General features: G+C 45.8%; 1 protein-coding gene across 4 annotated transcripts in view; it reads right to left on the bottom strand.

The window, feature by feature from the left end:
• Positions 1–237: 237 nt before the first annotated feature.
• The window catches only part of MYO1H (myosin IH), a 51,886-nt gene continuing 31,468 nt past the window's right edge, over positions 238–20,655 (bottom strand). For all 4 annotated transcript variants that reach the window (XM_019538847.1, XM_019538845.1, XM_019538846.1 and 1 more), the window contains exons 14-32: positions 19,841–19,932; positions 18,402–18,496; positions 16,798–16,844; positions 15,640–15,720; positions 15,093–15,198; positions 13,232–13,349; positions 12,676–12,789; positions 11,726–11,802; positions 10,079–10,147; positions 9,154–9,238; positions 8,391–8,550; positions 7,561–7,644; positions 6,937–7,030; positions 6,182–6,237; positions 4,902–5,037; positions 3,630–3,700; positions 3,203–3,300; positions 1,783–1,882; positions 238–1,080 (exon numbers count right to left, since the gene is read on the bottom strand). In XM_019538847.1, the coding sequence (XP_019394392.1) occupies positions 1,057–1,080; positions 1,783–1,882; positions 3,203–3,300; positions 3,630–3,700; positions 4,902–5,037; positions 6,182–6,237; positions 6,937–7,030; positions 7,561–7,644; positions 8,391–8,550; positions 9,154–9,238; positions 10,079–10,147; positions 11,726–11,802; positions 12,676–12,789; positions 13,232–13,349; positions 15,093–15,198; positions 15,640–15,720; positions 16,798–16,844; positions 18,402–18,496; positions 19,841–19,932 (1,707 nt within the window). In that variant the 3' untranslated portion in view covers positions 238–1,056. The remainder of the gene's footprint in view (positions 1,081–1,782; positions 1,883–3,202; positions 3,301–3,629; positions 3,701–4,901; positions 5,038–6,181; positions 6,238–6,936; positions 7,031–7,560; positions 7,645–8,390; positions 8,551–9,153; positions 9,239–10,078; positions 10,148–11,725; positions 11,803–12,675; positions 12,790–13,231; positions 13,350–15,092; positions 15,199–15,639; positions 15,721–16,797; positions 16,845–18,401; positions 18,497–19,840; positions 19,933–20,655) is intronic.

Here is a 20,655-nt window from a genome sequence, read left to right as displayed (position 1 = left end):
GGGATACAGCTGTAGGGGGAGACAACTTCTACACCTGCCATAGCACACACCTGTCGCTGGAACAGGGACTGAGTTCCAGCTGCCAGCAGCCGGGGTTGTTCACTTCTGTGGGAGTTCGGGAAGGGAATTTTACCTCATTGCAGGGAGACCCTCAAAGATGCCTCACCTGGGGTCACAGAACCATCTTGTTCAGAAACTTCCTATCAACCCAGCAGGTTTCAATGTCAAGCCAAAAACTTTTTTCACCTTTTATTTTCATTACTGATTCCAGTGCCCCATACCTCTCACAGTGCACTGTGCATAGCCATTAGCATAGGAAGAAACAACATGGAGTTACTTCAATAGAAAAAACTTTTCCCTACCCTAGAAAGCGATTGGCCAGAAAGAAAGCTGGGCATGTCGATGTCCCCAGCTGTGCAACCTCATCTGCTAAAATACTGATTCAGGTAACGAGACCTTTGCTAGCCCTTATCCCTACTGCATTCAGAGAAATCTCTGCCTGCTCAGACTCGGTCGGATACACGGCTGTGCCAGCTTTGATGGTTGCCAGCATTTCTGGGAGCATGGGGGTTTCCAGCCCACGGTGCCAAGTTCCCTGATCTACCATTTGTGCTGTGCTCCTGTTCAGTACAGTAAATGGCTCAGGAGCAGTGGTTGGGGAAAGCCCTTTTTTTTTTTTTTCTACCCTGAAAATCTTTCCCGGCTGGTTAAAGGTCTCAGCTTTAACCTCATGGGTGCGTAAAACTGATATTTTACATGTTTGAGAGCTTCAGCTTTTGGTTTCAAGCATTGCACAATTGTAGCACGCATCTGTCCGACCACAACCCGCGTACACTGAACGTGACAGCAACCCAATGGAATCTAGTCACCTAGAGCTGGATGAGCTCAAAGCTTAAAAAAGGAAATGGAAGAGCTTAAAAAGGCAAATGAATGCTCAAGTCACAACAGTCCTGTGACCGCAGAAAATTCTCAGCCGCCGGACGCAGGTGCTGATCCCATCCCAGGGTCCTCTCACAAGCAAAGACTGACAGACAGAACAGGGGGCCCAGCTTCCCATCAGGACCTTCCGCTGGTGGCCACCTGCAAAGAAAGGAATGAGCCATTTCTCAGCTCCTGGATTCAAGCTTGGGCAGGGCTGTCTGGAAGCAGAACTACACTGCAATCACCTGCAGGTCTGGGGCAGCTACAGGCAAAGGCATATGGTAGGCGTGCACGACTGGGGATTGGCACAAAGAGCCACAAAGGGTCTCTGAAGAATAACCAACATGCCTCAAGGGAGGCTGCCGGTGGTAGCAGAAGGGCCTGCTTTCTTAGGGAACCCAGGTCCTTGGCTTGCTTGGGCAACCATCGACATCACAAACCCAACCCGGGGTCTGACAAGCTGAGCTGGGCTCAAGCTTCAGCTCCCGTGCTGCCATCAGAGCAGAGCAAGGGGTCGGCAGGCAACCGTAGTCAACTCTGCAGATGAACACCACAGAGGATCTTGCTCCCTGTCCCACAGCCCTTTTGGAGCTGCAGGGCTAGGAGGACCAAACAGCAGTGGGAGGGTGACCCAGGTGAACAGATGGCTTAAGGGGAAGCACCACTGTACGAGAAGCTTGTGCACCATCATTTATCTGACCGTACCACTGCACCCCGAGTCATGTTCGGCCAGGGAGAACGCAACAGGGCTCCCTCTCCCAAGGAACACCCCAAGCTACAGGCACTTGCTCACTTAATGCACCCCCATGGGGGTGTTAGCACCAAGCAAAGCAGGGCCCTGGTTCCTACACAAGTCCTTACCACGGTTAGTTGTCCATTTTTGGCTCTAAAGACCTGAGGCTCCTGCCCAACAGTGAAAACCATCGTTCCTTCTTTCCCAGGGCCAATGCTGAACTGCAGGCTGCAAGCACAGAAGGGCATTACTCATTTACAGGCATTTCTCACTGGAGGCTTTATGCTAGTCTCTTCTGTTTCTTTTCCCAACTAAAATCTCATCAGGTTAACACAAGGGTGTCAAACCTGCAGCCTACAGAGCCACTGTGTCCAGCCCGCTGGACTCCCTGCAGGTCCCCCAGAAGTCGAGGGCTGCAGCAGGGGTGGCCTGCTGCAGAATCCACAGCCCACCATGGCCATCAATGGCAGGAGGGTGAGCGATGTCTGATACAGCCCCAATTGCCCTCTCGCCACTTCTCTTATTGCCACTGCTGCAGCCCCGTCTCCTCACCTACCTGCTCTACCCCTACCCCATGCTGAAACTGCCTCGTCTCCCATGCCAGAGCTAGAGCTGCTGCCACATGCTCCAAGCTAAACCCACCCTGTGGCCCAGGAAACCTCACAGTCTGGGTCTGACCCAGGGCACGAGGCGAGTTTGACATGCTTGAGTTAAAAGATGCAAGTCCCTCAGGCTGCAGCAAGGTCTCTGAACAATTGCACCAGTGCAACACAACCCAGACCAATTTGATTAATGGAAGGTGCTAGCCTGACCCACTGCCCTTGAAACGAGATGCTTTCCAAGCACAGTTAAGCAGAGACAGAAGTCAGCCTGCGAGAGCGAGCGTGGCACTCCTGGAACAGCATTAATATCTAGGCTGGCTTTCATTGCAATGGAAATGCGGAGATCATAGGAAGGGACATAAGAGCAGGAGCAAATATCCATTGCAGCTTTCACATTCCACCACTTCTAGTCTATTCACGAGGCTTTAGGGGCTTTAGCAAGACAGGCTGCATTCATGTTGCTGGCACACTGGGAGGGGCCATCAGGAAAGCGCAGCCTCTGCTCTGCGCCTGTATGCTGGTATCTCCAGAGCTTGTGCCTTTCAGGGCAGACAGCAGCATTTTCCTGAAGGGCCCTGTTGGCAAAATACATTAGGCCCTCTGCCAAGTCAGTACCACTCAGGCTAGAGACCCAGCCATTAAATCATCACAGGCTTTAAAGCACCCAAAGGAGGATTTGGAGTCTTTCTTTTTAACTGAATGTCCAGAAGCTGACTCTCAAATGCAAGCCTGTTTGGTTGTTGCATAGCCTTGCTGGCTCTCTTCCATGGCAGGAAACACTGGTGTGTTTGAAAAAGGGTAGATTACTATCCAAATAAACCTGCTTAAGGGCAAATCTGGCCCTCTGATCTATTTGCACATGGCATTCTTCCATAGGGTTGTACCATCTGGACCAAAGGGCTTGTGTCCCTTCACAAAGTACAGCTTGCTCTAGGTCACCGCTTACCTTCCCTGCACGATCCTGATAGCGCTCTGCCTGTTGGACAGCATGCAGAGCTTAGTGACCGTCTCAAAGATATGCTCGCACTGCAGGATTACATCCCCCTGGAAGCCAGAAACATGGATAAAATAAATCAATGGGCTTGGACACCAGGAGTCAGCAGGTATCACGGTTAAGAGCTTCTCGCTGCAGGTCCAGCAGTTCCACTAGAGACATTTCTAAATAGGGGGAAATGCTTTCACAATGACACAGCGATGAGGGACAGAGAAAGGCTCAGCAGATTTCTTTAGACAGGGACAAACAGTTCTGCTGAAGCCAACTTTGCTAAAACACTGCCTCTGGTTCAGGTAGGAAGCATGGCAACACGGCTGTCTCATGTGCAGACAGTGCGTGTAGCCCTGCACTCACAGGCTGCTTTATTGTAATACTTTACCTTCTTGTCCTTATTGTCCTGAGGAATGTGAATGACCAGGATCCTGTCGTTCAGATTGCTGAGGGAAATACCTGGAAAGGAACCCCAGCGTTAAAAAGAAGAAAAGCTAAGAGCCAGCTGTAGATCATGGTCATTCCCAGATGGAGATGGGTGCCCATTGGGGGTCTGGGGGAAGGGGAGATTCTCTTTATAGTAGCTCTGTCCTGTTCAGACAAGAACAAAGGCAGTAAAAGCTAACTCCTGTACACAAAATTGCAGCCTTTTTAGGCCTGCTGTGCTGCTGATCAGCCCCAGGAAACCCTTGCTAAAAGAACCACAGAGGAAACGTACCATTTGCACTGTCCAAAAATTGGCATTGGTCTTCATTGCTTACATCTTTTCTATTGTTTTAGTTCTCTTCAGAATTGAAAGTTGTGTCCAGAACATCCTTCGCTACCTTGCTGGGACCTTTGCTCTCCACAAGAGTTCACAGATCCAGACAAAAATCTGTATTTTTTTTTATTTAAAGAACCTACTTTGAATGTGTAATGATTTTTCCTCACATTACAGCAGTTTCGTGAACACATGCATGAGCCGATTGCGCTTCTCTACAGGGAGCAGAAATTTCCACAAACATCACAGACTCTAATATTTGCATCCTGTTGCCCTGAGCCTGTTTTCTGCTAATTAACAGTGATCTAATTTCCCAGCTGCAAACTAGCTGGCATCAAATATGCATGATCTGTAGTGTGAAAAAGATCTATGCAGGGGATAGAGTGAGATCTGGTACTTTTGTTCCCCAAATGAGATTTAAAATCTCCTCCATCATTTCAGATTCTCGTCCGAAGTATTCTGGTCACACTGCTCTTTTCACTACCAACCAAGATAGGTATTTCTCAAGCAAGGGGGAGTAACTACACATATATAGGCACTCATGCAGTTAATTTGGCCCTGTGAGAGTCTACGAGGAAAATACCAGCGGAGCAGGGAAATTTAGCTGAAACTGGACGTTTTCCCAATTGGGAGTGACGTCACCCTGCCCTTTCGCATCAGATCATGCTACATCACGCTGAAGTCAGGCTCAGTGAAGTCAGCAAGGAAAGTGGTTGAAGCCATAACCCCAGGTGGGTGAGAATATCCCAAATGCCATTAGCAATGGCTTTTAAATAATTTGTTCAGGCCCAGGAGGGCAAGATGAAGGAGACGAGGAATTAAGGAAGGGGTGAATCAGTTCAGTGCGGAAGTGAAGGACATGCTCATCACAAGGCCTTGGAAGAGGACTGGGCCCATTACCTTTGAGAGTCGCATACTCTATTCTCTGTTTGATCTTGGCCATCTCCACCACGTAAGCTGCTACTGTGGTGAAAACAAGCTGCCGCTCCCGCGGTTTAAACCCATTCCTGTCGTACTTCACCACCTGGGTCACATACTGAAACAACACACACGTTAGCAGGCCCACCCAGGGTTAGACAGATTGCAGACAATTCGGAAAATAGTCACGATCTGGGAACTACAGCCTGAGACAGGCGCCTCGGTGTTGTCACCAACCGCTGCTTAAAATGGTCTGGAAGTAGACACAGTTTTTGTTTTTGACCCAGTGGTTCTCAGCCAGGGTGTCACAGTGGGGGAAGGGGCCACAAAAACCTGCCAGATGCATGGGATGATTCTTTCTGCCCTGGGGTGCGCCGTTTCTGGAAGACGCTTTGTAAGTTTGGACTGGGAAGAGCTGCAGCAAGAACTGGTGCACTGCTACAGCCGCTCCCTGACCTGGGTTTGCAGAATGTGTGGGGCACAGTCCCGCCTGGCAGCTGTGGCAATGTCAGTGGGCCGAATAAAATATAATTGTAATGATGCAGTCATTTACTAACACCTTGGATAAGCAGTTGAGAACCATTGCTTTAACGCTGGCGTTGTGGGGAGGGGGCACCATTGTGAGATTTGAGAAACCTGGTTTGTTTTGCGTCCTTTCTACAACCCCCCAACACTATGCCACAACGTCATGGGGAAGTGCACAATACGCTTCTGAGGCATCCCCACCAGGAGCATTTCATTGTTTTAGATAGATCTAATAAGATAGAAAATGAAGAACAGGTGTGGCAAGCAGCCTCAGTTCCTGAAGAACTCCTGCCACTACGCTCAACAGACCTGCATCTTAGTCTAAAAATGCTATTACCGCATTCAATTCGATACAACCCTTTTAAAGCTCCCAAATGGATGAGATTTGAGCAATCAGCTATCCCTCTCCCCAGCCCAAAATAAAGTCTTAAAGGATCTACTGAACAATAAAAAAAATAAATTTCCCCATGTTTCATCTGATTCTTAGGGGCATATGCATTCCAACACACAAGATAAGATGTGTATTTTAAGTTGTGTGTCTTTATATGGATCGTGCCCGTTAGGAATTTCTGGACTGCCTCTTCTGTCCTCTAGACCTGGGTCTGACACTTGAAGGTCAAAAGCTTAACTCTGGTACATGCATAATACCATGTTTCAGGCCCTGGAAGCAATCCAAGTTAGACCGAGGGCAAGATGGTGTTGCAGATAGTGTGAAACTGCTGGTTTCTTCTCCTTACCTTGACCATCTCACTCTGAATTAGCTGCAAGACTTTAGAGTTTATCTCTTTTATACCTAAGCAGAAAAACAGAAACACATCTCAGACTGAAGGGTGGGCTGTCAAACTGCCTGCACCAGGATGGAGCCAACCTCCACAGTCCTTGTTTTAAAGCCATGAAGCTTCCCACGTATCTGGGCACTAACCCAGTACCTCATTTCATGACATCCACTTAGAGCTAAGCCTGTGCCTGGAAAATATTTTTGTCCTGAGAAGTTAAAAGAAGTTATTCACCACACAGAGCAATGTTATATTCATCTCTTCTCTTCTGTCCCATCCAAATTCACAGGGTGCGTTCTCTGTGCTCTGATGTGCTGGGCTAACTTCCACCAACACACAGTCCAGCCATCCCTCTCTCTCTTCTATGCTGTACTTGGGGCTCTCAGAGAGGCCCAAAATGATCATATCCTAGGATGACTGAGTTGCAAAGCAAATTTTTTTTTATTTTTTATTTTTAAATAGTCGTTAAAAAAATTACTAGCTACCTGAGGGTCTTTAGGCATTATGTCCATTATACCCATAGAGCATGGCTATGCTAACTTTAGAGATGAGCCCAGCATGGGCTGCTGCCTCAAACAGTGCCCACTTGATGAGTGCTCACTCAGGTAAAAGATCCCCAGCATTTGCCACAAACAATCCAACTTGCTGCCCAGTTTTTCCAAACAGGCAAGGAACACAGGAACAGAGGCACTACTGTTTGTTAGCCGTGTACTCACTTAGCCGGGTCTCCACAAAAGTCTGGTTTATGCTCTGTGGGTAGCCATCCTTCTTCCCTTTGAAAATGGCACTTGTAACAACTTTTTGCTGCAACTATTTGAAAAGAAAACAAAACACAGTTTACCCGTCTGGAAGAGTTTCCCATTTGAGGCATAGATCAGAGGTGGTGAAGGAAAGGCAGCTGAAACCTGCTGCATTTCTTCTACCACATTTTTTTTCTTTGTCTGTGCTTCTAAGGAGAGGACTAGGAGTCTAACCATCTCTTAGACAGTATTTAGCTCTTTATTTATTTTACTATTTATGTGAAAGCAACAGGGAATAATTCTATGACACAGGTCTCAACTCCAGCTGCATGGAAGAATTGCATTTCTAATACCCTATAGAGAAGAATATCTGAGACCTGGCTTTGAGAGGCACAAATCCCGATGACGCCCATAGATAGCATCATGGACTGAATTAGTATAAAACTAAACTTTATAAGCAATAATTTATAGTTTTTGCTTTATACAGTTAACTGACAAGAACACTTATTTGCTGGGAGCATTTACCATCATGTTAAATGCTCCCAGCAGATGGATAGATAGATAGATATTTTTTAAACACACTCTCCACACATTCACTACCTGTGCCTTCCTCTCAGCTGGAAGTCCTTGACAATATTTCCTTACAAGGCTCCTCAGACAGATTTTCCGCAGCATCTCCGAAGTCTGCACAGAAGTGAAAAGAAGAATGATCATTTTGCAGTATAAGCTGTGCACTAAGCCCAGGACTGAGAGGCTGCCCAGGTGGAACAGGCAGCCTCAGCCCGGATGCCAAATTGCATCTGTGTTTGGTGCAAGTTTTCCTCATCTGTGGAAGAGTGCACCATCGGGGGGGGGAGAGGAAAATTGGCTGATGTCTCTACAATGCTTTAAAAATGTAGAGCAGTAATTGAACAGTTTAAATTATTACTGAAGCTGAACCGATTCAATTTGTTGAACCGAGTTAGAGAGCTTAAAAGAGGGTTGTTCAAACTGTGCAAGAGTAAACTGGGAGGCTGCAGTATCTCCAGTGCGACAGCACCACCACAGCAAGGGTCAAAGGAACAGACGCCTTGTACGTGGTGTCTCACTCAGACCTGGCACAACAATACGCAACAAGGACCAACACGAGGGATGCCCATTACTCGGGCTGTAAATTTAAGATACTGCGAGGTTCATTTCTTTGAGGAAATAACCAATCTCTCTCCTGAATTTTTTATGTGAACAGTTGTCACCAGTAACAGCAAGAGCATGCTAGATTTGGTGGAGGGACAGAGATAACTTTGGACCTTCCAGATGAGGGACACCCGAGGGCCGTGAACCTCGGAAGCAGCAGCAGTTAGCCGCATCTACACAGGGGGCTGGAAAGCCAGTATTTCACTGCGAGAGCTGCACAGATAAGCACAGAGCACAACATCTACAACAAACCTCACCTCTTCCATGATAGAAGGAGGCTTGAGCCACGATTGGTCCAAGACGTTTTTTGGAACGTGGTTTCTGAGTTTCATGAGGTAGGTGTACTGTGCTAGCCTTATAAAATCCACATTTTCTGAGCCAACAGAATCTTTCCGTGTGATGAAACCTTTTACATACCTGCAAAAAGCAAACCTCTTCAGAACTGGGTTTTTTTAAACAACGCTCATTCAGAAGGTCACAGGGATGGGGGGCAAGTCACCAAGACCGGACCATTGACATTCATTCAGAGAAATGTCCGCAACAAGCCCATCTCCTTACCATGGGCTCTCCCATTTAACAATGCAGCAAACCATGAAAGCTGCTCCATGCAAAACCCATGCTCTGTTTCACGCCATTAATTAATTCAATTCATTGACGTTTTGTGTTCATAGGTTTAAAAGGAGATCTTGCTTATTGCTTGTAGAACTTAGACTCCAAAGTAGTATTAGGAGTCAGGTCAGAATCCAGTTTAAAGAAACAGCGGGCCACCTTCTAATGGTTTGGTTTGAGGTTATCACCCAGAAAGCACAGATGCTCTTTCCAAATGTACAGCAGGTAAAAAATTCAAAATCAAAAAAACTCATGAGGATGAGCTCAATATTCTTGATAAGCAACAGGCTTTAAAATGGTGTTTTGTAGCCTGTATGGGGGCAGACATCACCACAGCAGCTGGCATTACCCTGCCCATATCCAAGGTGCCCATTCTCACTCCCCCTTCAGCCTTCCCACAGCAAAACCTACTTTCGGAGCGTCTGAACAGCCCACGTTCTTCTCTTGGCTGCTCTGCGTGCCATAACCCCTCTCCAGCAGGCCTCAAGCTTGATGGCTGTAAGAGAGAGTCAGCCAGGTCAATAGGATTAGAGTCAGCAATGCTTATCATCCCTCTGCTGTAGGATCCTGCTAATCCACTGCTAATTTGGGAAGCAAGAGGAGTGCCCTCCGTAATATCATCTAGCTCTTATACAGCACCCCGCATTAGTAGGTCTGGAGGTTAAAGCCACAGATGCTACATGCCTCTCCTAAAGTACCGTATAGCTCCCTGGGCCCAGCAGTGCCTATATGCCAACTGCTCTATCAAGGAGAAATGAGGTAACATGGGGGTTAGCTCCTCAGAGCAATGCCAAGTGCAAATGACAATCAGGCCATTGTATCTTGAGTGCAAGCTGCTAAATGGATTTACAGATCAACTCTTATTTCACATATCACTTGGTGAGTAAAGCTGTCCTTTAACACACAGTGTTTAAAAGTGATGAAAAGCCACCAACCTAGGAACAAAGCTGCTTTATGTGCCTAGCAAACAGAGCAAAACCTTGTCTCAGTACCTTAAAGCTGTTCCCAGTGTTGCAGTATCCTATTATGTTTTATAGTACAGCAGAGGGTGCTACCACTACATAGTTAGTACTATATCTCCATGGTCTGGGGACATACCCACAAGTGGTGGCACACAGGGTCAGGAGCTAATGGAGTAATAAAGAAACTGGCTGAAAGTCCCTAGTGCTGCTATCTCCTGCAGGGTTATTTAGCAGTTCTAGCCAAATTATACATCTTTAGAGAGGGGGAAGGATATCACAAGGGCTGCTGCTTGCTGGGGGAAGGATTCCTACCTGCCCAAAATTACAAACGCAGCCCTTGGAAATAAATCACACCCCCATTCCAAAGTCTTCACCTGCTGTCCTTTTCTTCAGGTAGGCTCTCCTCCCAAGCATTGATTTGTATGTGGCCTGCAGTCTTGACACTGAAAACAGAAACAAGTTTCTTGACACTTTGGAGTTGCAACCATTTCTGAGCAACAACTTTGCAAAGAAATACCTTTTAAATTTAACTTGCCCTTTGTACATCATGTGTCAGGGTCAGCATTATAGAGGAGCATGTGGGGTGCTTATTTCTGAACAATCAAGGCATGTGGGCTAAGCAACAAGTAGGGCCTCATGGCCAAAACAGGAACACAAGAACAATCAGACTAACAAGGAGCAGCTTATCCAGCTCAGTAACCTGTCTCCAAGGGCAGTCACAAGTGGGTGGAAGCAGCTCCTTAATGGACAGTTACAGGATTACCCATCTGTGGGGGAAGATATTTCTCAACCCCAGGGAATGAGTGCTGCTGGCATAACTGGAAGCAGAAGGACATGTCTCTTAAGAGTGACTGGGGGGCGGGGGATAACTCTACAGCTGTACTAAGTGCGTTCCATAGGGCCGATAGACTTACCTTGTCCGATATGCCTAGCAATGAAAGCCTACGTGGTTTGCTCATTTTGGTTCCTCCCCAGATACCTCTAGGACAGGGCTCAGCAATGGTTTTGGGCAGAGTGCCCAAAACACCCACAACCTTGATTTCTAAGATGTTGGCATGCCAGGGGCAGACAGCAGGGAAGCTGTTATGGCAGCGCAGTCCTGGCCCCTTCCCCGAGGCATGTGCTGCCATGTGCCAAGCAAAATTCATTTGCGTTCCATGCTCTGGTAATGCTTATCCCTGGTCGAGACCTCAACAGCACCCTGCAGACTGAATCCCACCTCCTGTCACGGCATCTCTTACATAAAGCCATAGCTCAACAACTAGCAGCTATTCCTAACTTGGTAGGTTTCGTTTCTTACAGTCTCTCTCCAAATGCTCTGCTACAGGCTTAGGCACTTCTGTGCTACTGAAGTACACAGGAAGCGTCTCTGCATGAGAGCAGCCGGTTCCTCTGGCCAAGCCACTCAGTAAGTGCTACCACGTGCTCTGGAACAGTTGGCTTCTGGTGCAGGCAAAGCAATTTTCATTCAGGACTTTAGGATGCAAGTGGATGACAGTTGCCACAACTATCAAAGGGATGCTGGGGGGTGGGGGGAGGAGATGCATGCATGCATATTAGAATACTGTACTCATTGCAATGCATCCTCAAGTTTAGGACACTTTTCAGAAATTGCCTGTTTAAGCAGCAGAGGCTACCTGGGACATGCATTTAGCATGACATTGGCATAGGCAACAATGACAGCTGGGACCACAGTGATCCACATTCACAGTGTGGCTAAAAAGGTGCCCAACTTCTTATTTGCATGTATAATACCCCATCTGCCCATGCAATCCTGGTAATGGCATGCCAGGTGTAACCTTGCAAGTGCATGTGGCCTAAAACCTAGCCTTCAAGCCTTTCTGAAGTCAGAGGTCTAAAAATCTTCACTCAGGTTCCTGTCTCTTGCTCCTGGACATCCCCTCCAGGAATGCTTTCTGGCATCTTTAAAATTTACTCACAAATGAAAGAGACACCGTCTTAAAAGAACAGGGAGTAATTATTCTCATACTAATTGCAGAAGTAGTAAATTGGAACTGTACCTAGCAGATATTTCTTGCTTTCAAATGCATCTTCAGTGGCAAACAATGTCCTTGGGAAACGAATGAATATTTTGGTCCTAAAAAAAAAAAGAGGAACACACAGAGCCTATTAATACAGAATTGCCATTCCAACCAATTTAGGGAGAGGTGCATTACAGACGAGTGATGAGGTGCAGGATAAAGACCTTCACCTTGTTTTCACCCAGGTGATGGCATTCTGCACAAGGGTGAGGAGTACATTGGAGAAGGCTGGCAGGGAATTGAACAGGAAACAAACCAAAGGCAAAAACAAGGTTGGAGAAAACAGACCTCGAGGGAACGATGGGGAATGTCCCTCCTGGGGTTTAGCCAGGCTGGCAAGATTTATTTCCTCTGCCTGAGCTCAGGATAAAAGGAAGTGAGCAAGGCCATTAAAAGACCCCAGGCCTAGAAAATTAAAAGGGATTGAGCTGGTTGCTTGGGTCAGCAAGAAGACAGAGTTCTGCAGCAGGGCTGTCTCCTCCCAGCTCAGAGAGGGGAGGTAACTAAGCTGAATTTCAGTTTGCAGGGAAGTATTAGCTTTTATCTCAAGGGAAATACAAGCATGTGAGCTCTTCCGCTCCATCTCTTTGCTCAGTGTGCTGCGTGCCTTTGGAACAAACACTCTGTTTGGAAAAAGCTGTTTAAAATCACTTTAAGCAGCAGCTATTGCAGGGTCCTGAGGGAAGAGGACTCAGATGCCGAACTCAGCCGAGCCTCTTGAGTTTGCATGCTTGACAGATAGCAGAGCTGCAGTCCGGGGACGGAGAAGAGACGGACCACAGGTTCCACCCGTGAGCGTGAAGGAGACCTGCCCTGGCCCCACAGGGGTGCAGTTGAGAAGGGCTGGAGACGGGGTCTGAAGTGCAGCTCAGCTCCACAGCTATTGGCACCGATATCAAACACTGGGACAAGAGGAAAGGGAAATGTACCTTCCTAGTTTATAGTCTTCAGGCCTGTACCCAATGTACTTGATGAGCCTCTCCACTCCTTCAGCTGCTGGCCCGTGCCACTGAGGCCAGGTTTCCGGGCACAGGGATTTGTACCTGGAAGAGACAGCAATAAGTCCATGAGAGTCTTTTTGTTTTTTTAATTTACCCACAGTTTGAGCCCAAGGAAGCCCGTGCATTGGCAGCTGCAGACAACATATAATGGTGGATGTTAAACATACTCAGGGAACAGTGGTGGCCAAGTTAACTAATGCAGTGTCTGCACAAGTTGCATTTAAAGGCAGCAAATACAAAGCAGGGGCCAGAATGTGCAGATCTGATCACCTCCAGCCTTCCAGAATTGGCTCGAGTGAGAGGTGCCAGACACTGGAGTTACTGAAATCCTTTAGATACAGAAAGTGAGGCGACCAACCCAGTGGGCAGTATCTGTGCACCTCTGTCCCCCGGAGGCACTGCACTCCACAGGATGATTTAAGAAGCCTGAGCACACTCAAAAGCTGTTGGGGTGCAGCAACATTTCAAAGGGACCTTCATTTACCTTTGCAAAAACATTTCGTACTTCCGCCGGTAAGCGAAGCCAGCTCGCCTCACCCGCAAGTGCTCCATCAGCCCCAGATACTTCACCTGGTGCCTGATCAGAAGCTCATTAAACTTCCCTGTGGCGGAGAGAGAAACAGGCAGAACAGGAAGTCACCCAGAAGCACTTTCAATGGCGCGCCTCGCCCACTGTTCCACAAAGGCAACGTTTCATGTCACCACATTGCAGCAAACTGGGCAAGCAAAACATGATCATAGCAGAGGACCTTCCGCTGATTTATTGCCAGTTGCTTCAGTCCATCTTACAGACTTTTATGGTTCCCGCTACCCTTTGAACTGAGCACTTCACAATTTCAAGGGACTTTATGCTCACAACACCCCTCTGAGGCAGGCAACGTTGAGATGCAAAGAAAAGGAAAAAAAAGGACTAAATATTTTCAAGATTAGCCAGGTCGCACCTTCCAAAGTGACTTTGGATCACATTTTCAAAGCATCCGAACAAGTGGCATAAGTTCACGTCGGGCAGTCTGTAGCAGAAAGGACTTGAACCTAAGGGTTCTTTAGGGCTCTAGGACGGCATTCCCAGTGACTGAACCACCACTGCCATCCAGCACTGCCTGAAATCTTAGGCTGCTGTAACCAACACTGTACCCCCTGACAGGCCTTTTTGCTGACACCGTAGATGCCCAGGTTCTTGCCAGCTGTGATCACTGCAGCTTAAATGCTATGGGAGCTACTCCTTAGACTAGAGTCTGGAGCACCAAGGAAAAGGAACATAAAATGAATGAGATGAGTAATGGATGAACAAGGGCTTGTGCAATCCAGATCTCTAGTCTGGAAAATTTAGTACAGCCACCAAGGAAGAGTTTACTAGTAAGTCTACACTGCAGCTTGCTGCTTCCTAGATCCTGGCTGATGGTGAAGAGAAAGGCTTCAGCGGGGAGCATCAGTAAATAATGAATGGTAGATGACTCATCCGCCATGGGGCTTCTAGGATGTTTGCTTTCTTTTGACATGTTTGACCTTTCCAAAGGTCCTAAATGATCGGTATGGCATGCCTCACCTCACTGCCTGCTTTGTGCAGCAGTGGGTATACAAGTGACCTAGGTCAAACTGCCACTGACTGCGACCAAGACTAGAATTGGAAATCCTGGCCCTCTGTGTACCCCCCTCAGACTCCGTTTCCCATCCAAAGGAAGGAACAGACTCCAGGAAGCTGGACTGCAAGTCTCCTGTGCCAGCACTTCCTTTGCAGGTAGACTTTAGACCAAGACACAATGCCTTTACGTGGAGTATTTTAACAAGCAAGGAAGTAGCTAGGCCCCGGGAGCACTGCAGAGGGTAGGTTTATTTGAAGAAGTTCTGTATATGAATGTCTGAACTTTCTGCCAGTAAATGGCTTCATTTTTTCTTTTGCATCAGGAAGGTGTCTTCCAAATCATGCTTGGAAATTAGCAAGGGAAGTGCTGGTTCCATACAAGTGATGGTGGGAGAGTACCAGGCAAGTCCTGATGAATTCTAGGGGCTGTTCCTAGGAAGAAACCTCAAGGAAGACTAATGAGCAGCTTACATCAGCTGTATGAAATATCAATAGTCCAACTCTTATGTCAGCCGAGGTAAAGGTCTAGAAGATTCAGAATAGGGGCAGCCCCACTTTCACTTAGGTTTGACCTTTCATTATAAAATGCTCTAGGGCTTTCCTTGAACTGGTCTTTCATTTTATCTGGCAGCACCAGAGTGAAAGTGCAGTTGTTCAGGAGTGCTGGACCAAGTGGAAGGGAGGAGTCAAGAATTACATTACAGCCAAAAGCCCTGCCCTCCTCCCCAATTAGCATTTACATTCAACAAAATGCATCCCTTACCGGGCTCTTTGTCCTCGTTTGGTTTAACGCATCGGACGTAAGATGGCTCTTTGGACATTAAGATTTCAATTAGGCTGGTCAGACTGTTCTTGAACTGGGTTGCTACCTGTAGAGACATTGAAGATCTATTACCTTTACAGGTAAGACAGTGCTGTTGCTGGGTCATCAATTAACTCATTACTTCACTCCCTGAACTTCAAAACACAGACATGTCTGCTTTCCTAGTAAAGTGTTTTAGAAGCCCAACTGAGCCTGAGCAGTCTGGAGCATGCGATTACCCAGGACACCCTCAGAGAGGGGGCAAATGGCCCTAAAACATGAGCAAACTGTAGAAAGAATACTCCTAGAGAGAGGCGTTACCTCCCTTGCTGCTGCACTAGATAGTTTTTCTTCTTCAGGGAAGTCAGTCATAGTGGTCCTCCCTTGAAGGCTTCAACTCAAGTGGATGACAAGGAGAGGGAAAGGAGTCAGACTCAGGGAGCCAAGCTATTTTGGAAGTCACTTTGCTCCTCCTCATGCTTTCACATGGAAGAAAAAAACAACTTACCGTCTCAGGCCGCCTCCTATTGTCCAACTCCACGGAAAGAAAGCATTCTCTTATGATGTTATTTTTAGAATTGCAGAGTACCTGAAACACAAATGGAAAGCTCTCAAACATGCATGCTCCTCTCTGCTTAGCTGCTGCTGAAATGAAGGAGTGGAGGTGACTAGACAGTCATAGTCTGGCCTTGGTTCTCCCCGTCTTGCGATTACTAGATTCTTAACGCTAAAGCCAGAAGGTTGACTATGATCACCTAGTCTGACCTCTAACTAGATCACCACTTGAATCCTATTTTTTTTATGATCTCCTGGATTTACAGGCCATAGCAGTCCTTCCAGTAGCCTAATGACAATATTCTTGCCAGAAAGAGATCCCATCTCATTTCAAAGAGCTCCAATTCAGAGTTTAAGGCAGGGGGTCCCAAACTGTGGTACACAAAATCTCTTGGGGGCATGCAGGAGAAATTATGTAATGGTGGATTTAATTTTCATTATAACAACAGGCGCAAGGGGTTAAAATATAAAACATATGCTGGTAGGGGTATGTGGGCAGCTGGTAAATCTGGAAGGGGGTACGCAATAAGAAAGAGTTTGGGGACCTCTGGTTTAAGGCCAGAAGGAATCAAGAGGTCATCTGCTACAAGCTTCTGTACAACCCAGTAAAGCATCACTGTTACCCACATCCTGAACCTAATAAACTTGTGTTTTAGCAAACTGCCTTCCAGAAAGGCATCAAGAGACTGACACCACACCCTGTAATTTGCCTTTTCAGAACAGCAATACAACATTCTGGTCTCAAGAAAAGACTATTCCTTACAGACCAACATATGCTCCCCAAATAGCATGTTACTGCAGGGGCCAGAAGAATTACCTATAAAGGCGGCACTTACTTATTCAGTATGGTTCCAGCAGGAAACAGAGAGCATAGGCAGGTTTGCCTATGGCTGAAAAACATCAAGGACCAGGGAATCCCATTTTTAACCCGCCAGTTTACTTAATCATTGTTAGTAGATCGCATTATGATAAACGTATAAAAGAGTTGTCACTGGGTACAAAAGTAAGCGTTGCAGTAGGATTCCAGATATTCTACCAAAGAATTCAATATAGCTCTTTGTCTCAAGAAACAACAACTGAAGATATAGCTCAGGCTTCAACAGGGTCTTACCTCTTTCAGGTTTCTGTACAGGAGATCATTATTCTTCTCCAGAAAGCCTGAAAGTTTGAAAAAGACATTGAGTGTTGTGTTGAAAACAATTAAAAGAGAACTCTTAGGAACTTATTGCCGAATCTGCTGCTTGGGTTGGAGGCCATCACGTGGTTTTCATAGCAACCACTCTGATACACCGGGAAAAAAAATATTCCACCATATTCCTGCCTGGTCAGAACAGTTGTTGGTGGGGTTTTGCATAGATACACTTACATGTTCCATGAAGATGGCTGTATCAACCAAGAGAGATTTTCTCACTAAATGACTGTCTGGGTAAGGCACTGGTCCAACATGCGGGCAAGCAAGCATCGATCCCCACTTTGCTTATTCCATCCCAGGTTACACTGAGACATGCAGAGCAGGGACACTTCTTTCACTCCAGGCTAATTCTGTTCCCACCACACTATACAGGGTGAAAGTCTCTCCCTCCTGCAAAAGCCAACATGCTGGTCTGGAAAGTGCTATTTTAGCATGCCTCCATTTTCATTTTCCATCCAGGGCTGGAAGAAAATAAAATTTCCAAACCTCATCTGCCACTGTAACACAGACTGGCTGTCCTTTGTCCAGCTCTGCATCCCAATAGTCATTCCTACTGATCCAGAAAAGGCATCTTCCCAAATCAGCCAAGTACACAGAAGTCTGTCCGTCAAAAGACAGCTTCAGTTCTATTAGGTATTCAAAGCCAGAGACAAGTCACTCAAGCTAAACAGAGATATTTCGAAAAGTCATAACTTTTTTCTTGTAACCTTACACAGAAGTGTAGCACACAGAAGCCTTAAAGAGAAAAAATACGTTCTTTCATCTGATCCTTCAAATTAGAAGTCCCATTGCTCACTGTAATCAGGGGCAAACGCTGAAGGCCCCAGGAGCTAGCTAGGAGCTCAGATTTAATCGACAGATCCTAACACGGAATGCAACTGGGAACCAAATCAAGGGAATTCCTCTACAAGAGCCTGAAGAATCCAAAAGTTAACAAGTTAGAAGATGGGGCAAATCTCCAGTGAAAGCCATTTGTATCATGCATATTCAGAAGATGTGAGCGCCTTAAAGCAGCTCAGCAAAAGAAGCTTTGTGATTAGAGATCCAGTTTGGCTGGACTCAGACCTTTCAACCAACCCAGATCAGTTAGATCCTTGGCTGCCACATTCTGGTGTAGTCCCATTAGCTCCAGCAGCACTGCTTCTTTTACCCCATCTCACAATCTGACCCAGAGTCCTCACCTGCCAATTTCCTATCAGCAGCTAAGGATCAGGATCTTGCTGTTAAACACCTAGGCACGTGAGTTCCTTTGTGCTAGTGAGCGACCCCATTGGTTTCAATTGGACTAGCTGTGTGAGTCCAGTTACCCACCCTACCCAGTTTGTGCATGATGTGATTCCACATATTGAGTTCAGTCTCTTCCCATACCCATGCCCTGCGCATTTCCCATACTTAGAGAAACTTCTCAGCTTGAAACATAACATTTAAACTTCAATAACTTCCAGGAGAGAGCCAGAAAATAGCATCTGCTGGAACAGGGAAGTCTACAGCTGGCTTTGCTGTCTTAAAGAGGTCACACTCACCTACTGCACAGTAAGTGACCTCCCCTGCATAGTGAAGGAGACGGAAGTCCACCCAGTCAATTGATTTCCGAGTCTTTTGATCTGCAAGTTTGCGGCTGCAGAAAGAAACCAACAAGAAAAACAAGATGCCAAATATCTTCTGCAGACTATAAGGATGATTATTTAAAATTTATTAAGAAGTAGATGCAAAAAATTGAGTTAACTATCAATTAGCATTGATCCGATTCCCAGTTTGTGGCCCTCTTTCATTCAGAAGAGACTTGTATAAGAATTGTTAAAGGAGGCTTATGCAAGAATTGGTCAGGAGCCAACTGCTAATGAATTGTTTTAGTGATACGAGGTTTGTATAGTACAATGACAGTTCCAAAACTTGTGTCACCTGCCCCTTGTCAGTGGGAAAAAATATCACTTACTCAGGATGTGCCAACATCTGTTTGCAGAAAATACACTGTAAATATTTAGGCTATTACTTGATCTGCAAGATCAAAAGCAGAAATGCCAGTGCTTTATTTCACCATGAAAAAAAAGGTGCCCCAAATAGGCAAAAAACACATTAAAATTTTCACGAAAATACCACTGACTAGTAAACCCCCCCCCCACCTATAACACAAAGCATGCAAAGATGACACTGCTGCTACTTTATTTAAATGTTAATATAACAAGTCTGAACCCTACTGCAAGGTAAATAGTTAAAAACGGCAAAGTATTCTCCATGCAACTGAATTGTGCTAGTGTTAAGGATTCCTTTCCCTTTAAAGCACATTCTAAAAATGCATTTTCTTCTTAAATGTAATTATACTTAATAATCTCTAGCCAAAAGACAGTAAGATAATAAGGTACACAAAAGGTGACGGACAGACTGGTTACCAACTTTCCACAAAGACTGCCCAGAGTTTCAGATATCTAGCGATAACATTCCAGATGCTCGAGTCTGGAGATGGATGGCTACTTACTGGGTTTTATTTAGGCATCTGCTATGAACTCCAAGGCAGAGCCTTTGTCTTAATTTTTCATTTTCAGGTGCATTTGCCCAGCACCTATCAAGCCCTGAATCCTGCAGGTGCTATTGTAATGTATTTATTAAACACAATTCGTCTCTAGTTTTGTTTATTTTTTTATATTTATATTATATTATTTTTTATATATATAAGCACAGAGAAAAGCAGATCACCTGGACTCAGGTATTAGCAAATTATTGATACACAGAAGAATTTCCCTTCTCCCCTCCGTGCCACACCCACCCGCCCACCCATTTGCTCCCATAATTATATGTTATATTTTGTGTAGCTTATTAAAGTGGCAGATTTGAAGTAGCCTAGTAGGCCTTGCTTTCCTCTGGTACTAAACAGGGCTGTTCCTCTTCAGAATCAAAACTGAACCCTGGGGAAACACGAGGGGAACGTTTCCTCTACGGTAGGTTACAGAGACTAAGTGCATACGTCAGGAAGTGGGCATGATCTCCTACTTTCTCTTCCAACTTTTCCAAGAAGCTCAAATCAGTTGCTTCACCAGGTCGTAAACATTCTTCATCCTTCAAAAGAAGAAACATTTCGGTATCTTAATCCAACCAAATGTGTCATCAGCAAGGATTAGGAACAGCATTTAATAAGCCAAGTTTTGCTAAATGCGAGCATCTTCTGTAATCTGTAAGACGACGCAAGTCCCTTCAGAGAACTCCGCACCCCTCAGACTGCTCGTTTGGATTTTTTTAAAGTAATTTCTAATAATTGGACATTGAGGAGGGCTTTTTCCTGCCTCTTTTTTTTGTTAATAGAGTACATTACTATTGTATTTGCACGGTGAATTTAGAAGTTAATGACCCACGTCTTGTGAATTTAAAGTTCCAATTAATATCAAATGGAAACTACAGATTTTCAGCCCTGCTAGCCTCAAACCTTGTTTCAGTGAATTAAACGAGGTGGCCAACACTAAACCCCTCATTAAAAGTATTTGCCATGCTGCCTACAAAAAACTCAGCCAGTATCCATCATGCTGACCTGTTCTGTCTCACTGTTTCTTTGCGCTCCTATATCTGTCAAGTCACCTGCTGGTTGGTTTTATATTTCAACTAAGTTTTTTGGGCAGGGAACCATCTTTTCGTTCAGTGTTTGTTTCGGCTCTTAGTACAAGAGGGTGCTGGTCCGCGGCTAGTGCCAAGGTGCTACGGGGATAGCAATGATAATCCAACACCATACATCTGCCTGCTGTAGTTACCATTACAGTCTAATGAAACGTTGTCTTACAGCATTGTCTA

The sequence above is a fragment of the Crocodylus porosus genome, unplaced genomic scaffold (genome assembly GCF_001723895.1).
Source record: "Crocodylus porosus isolate Cpor-Errol unplaced genomic scaffold, CroPor_comp1, whole genome shotgun sequence".
Classification (NCBI taxonomy): domain Eukaryota; kingdom Metazoa; phylum Chordata; order Crocodylia; family Crocodylidae; genus Crocodylus; species Crocodylus porosus.
This window is presented reverse-complemented; position numbering and strand designations above follow the sequence as displayed.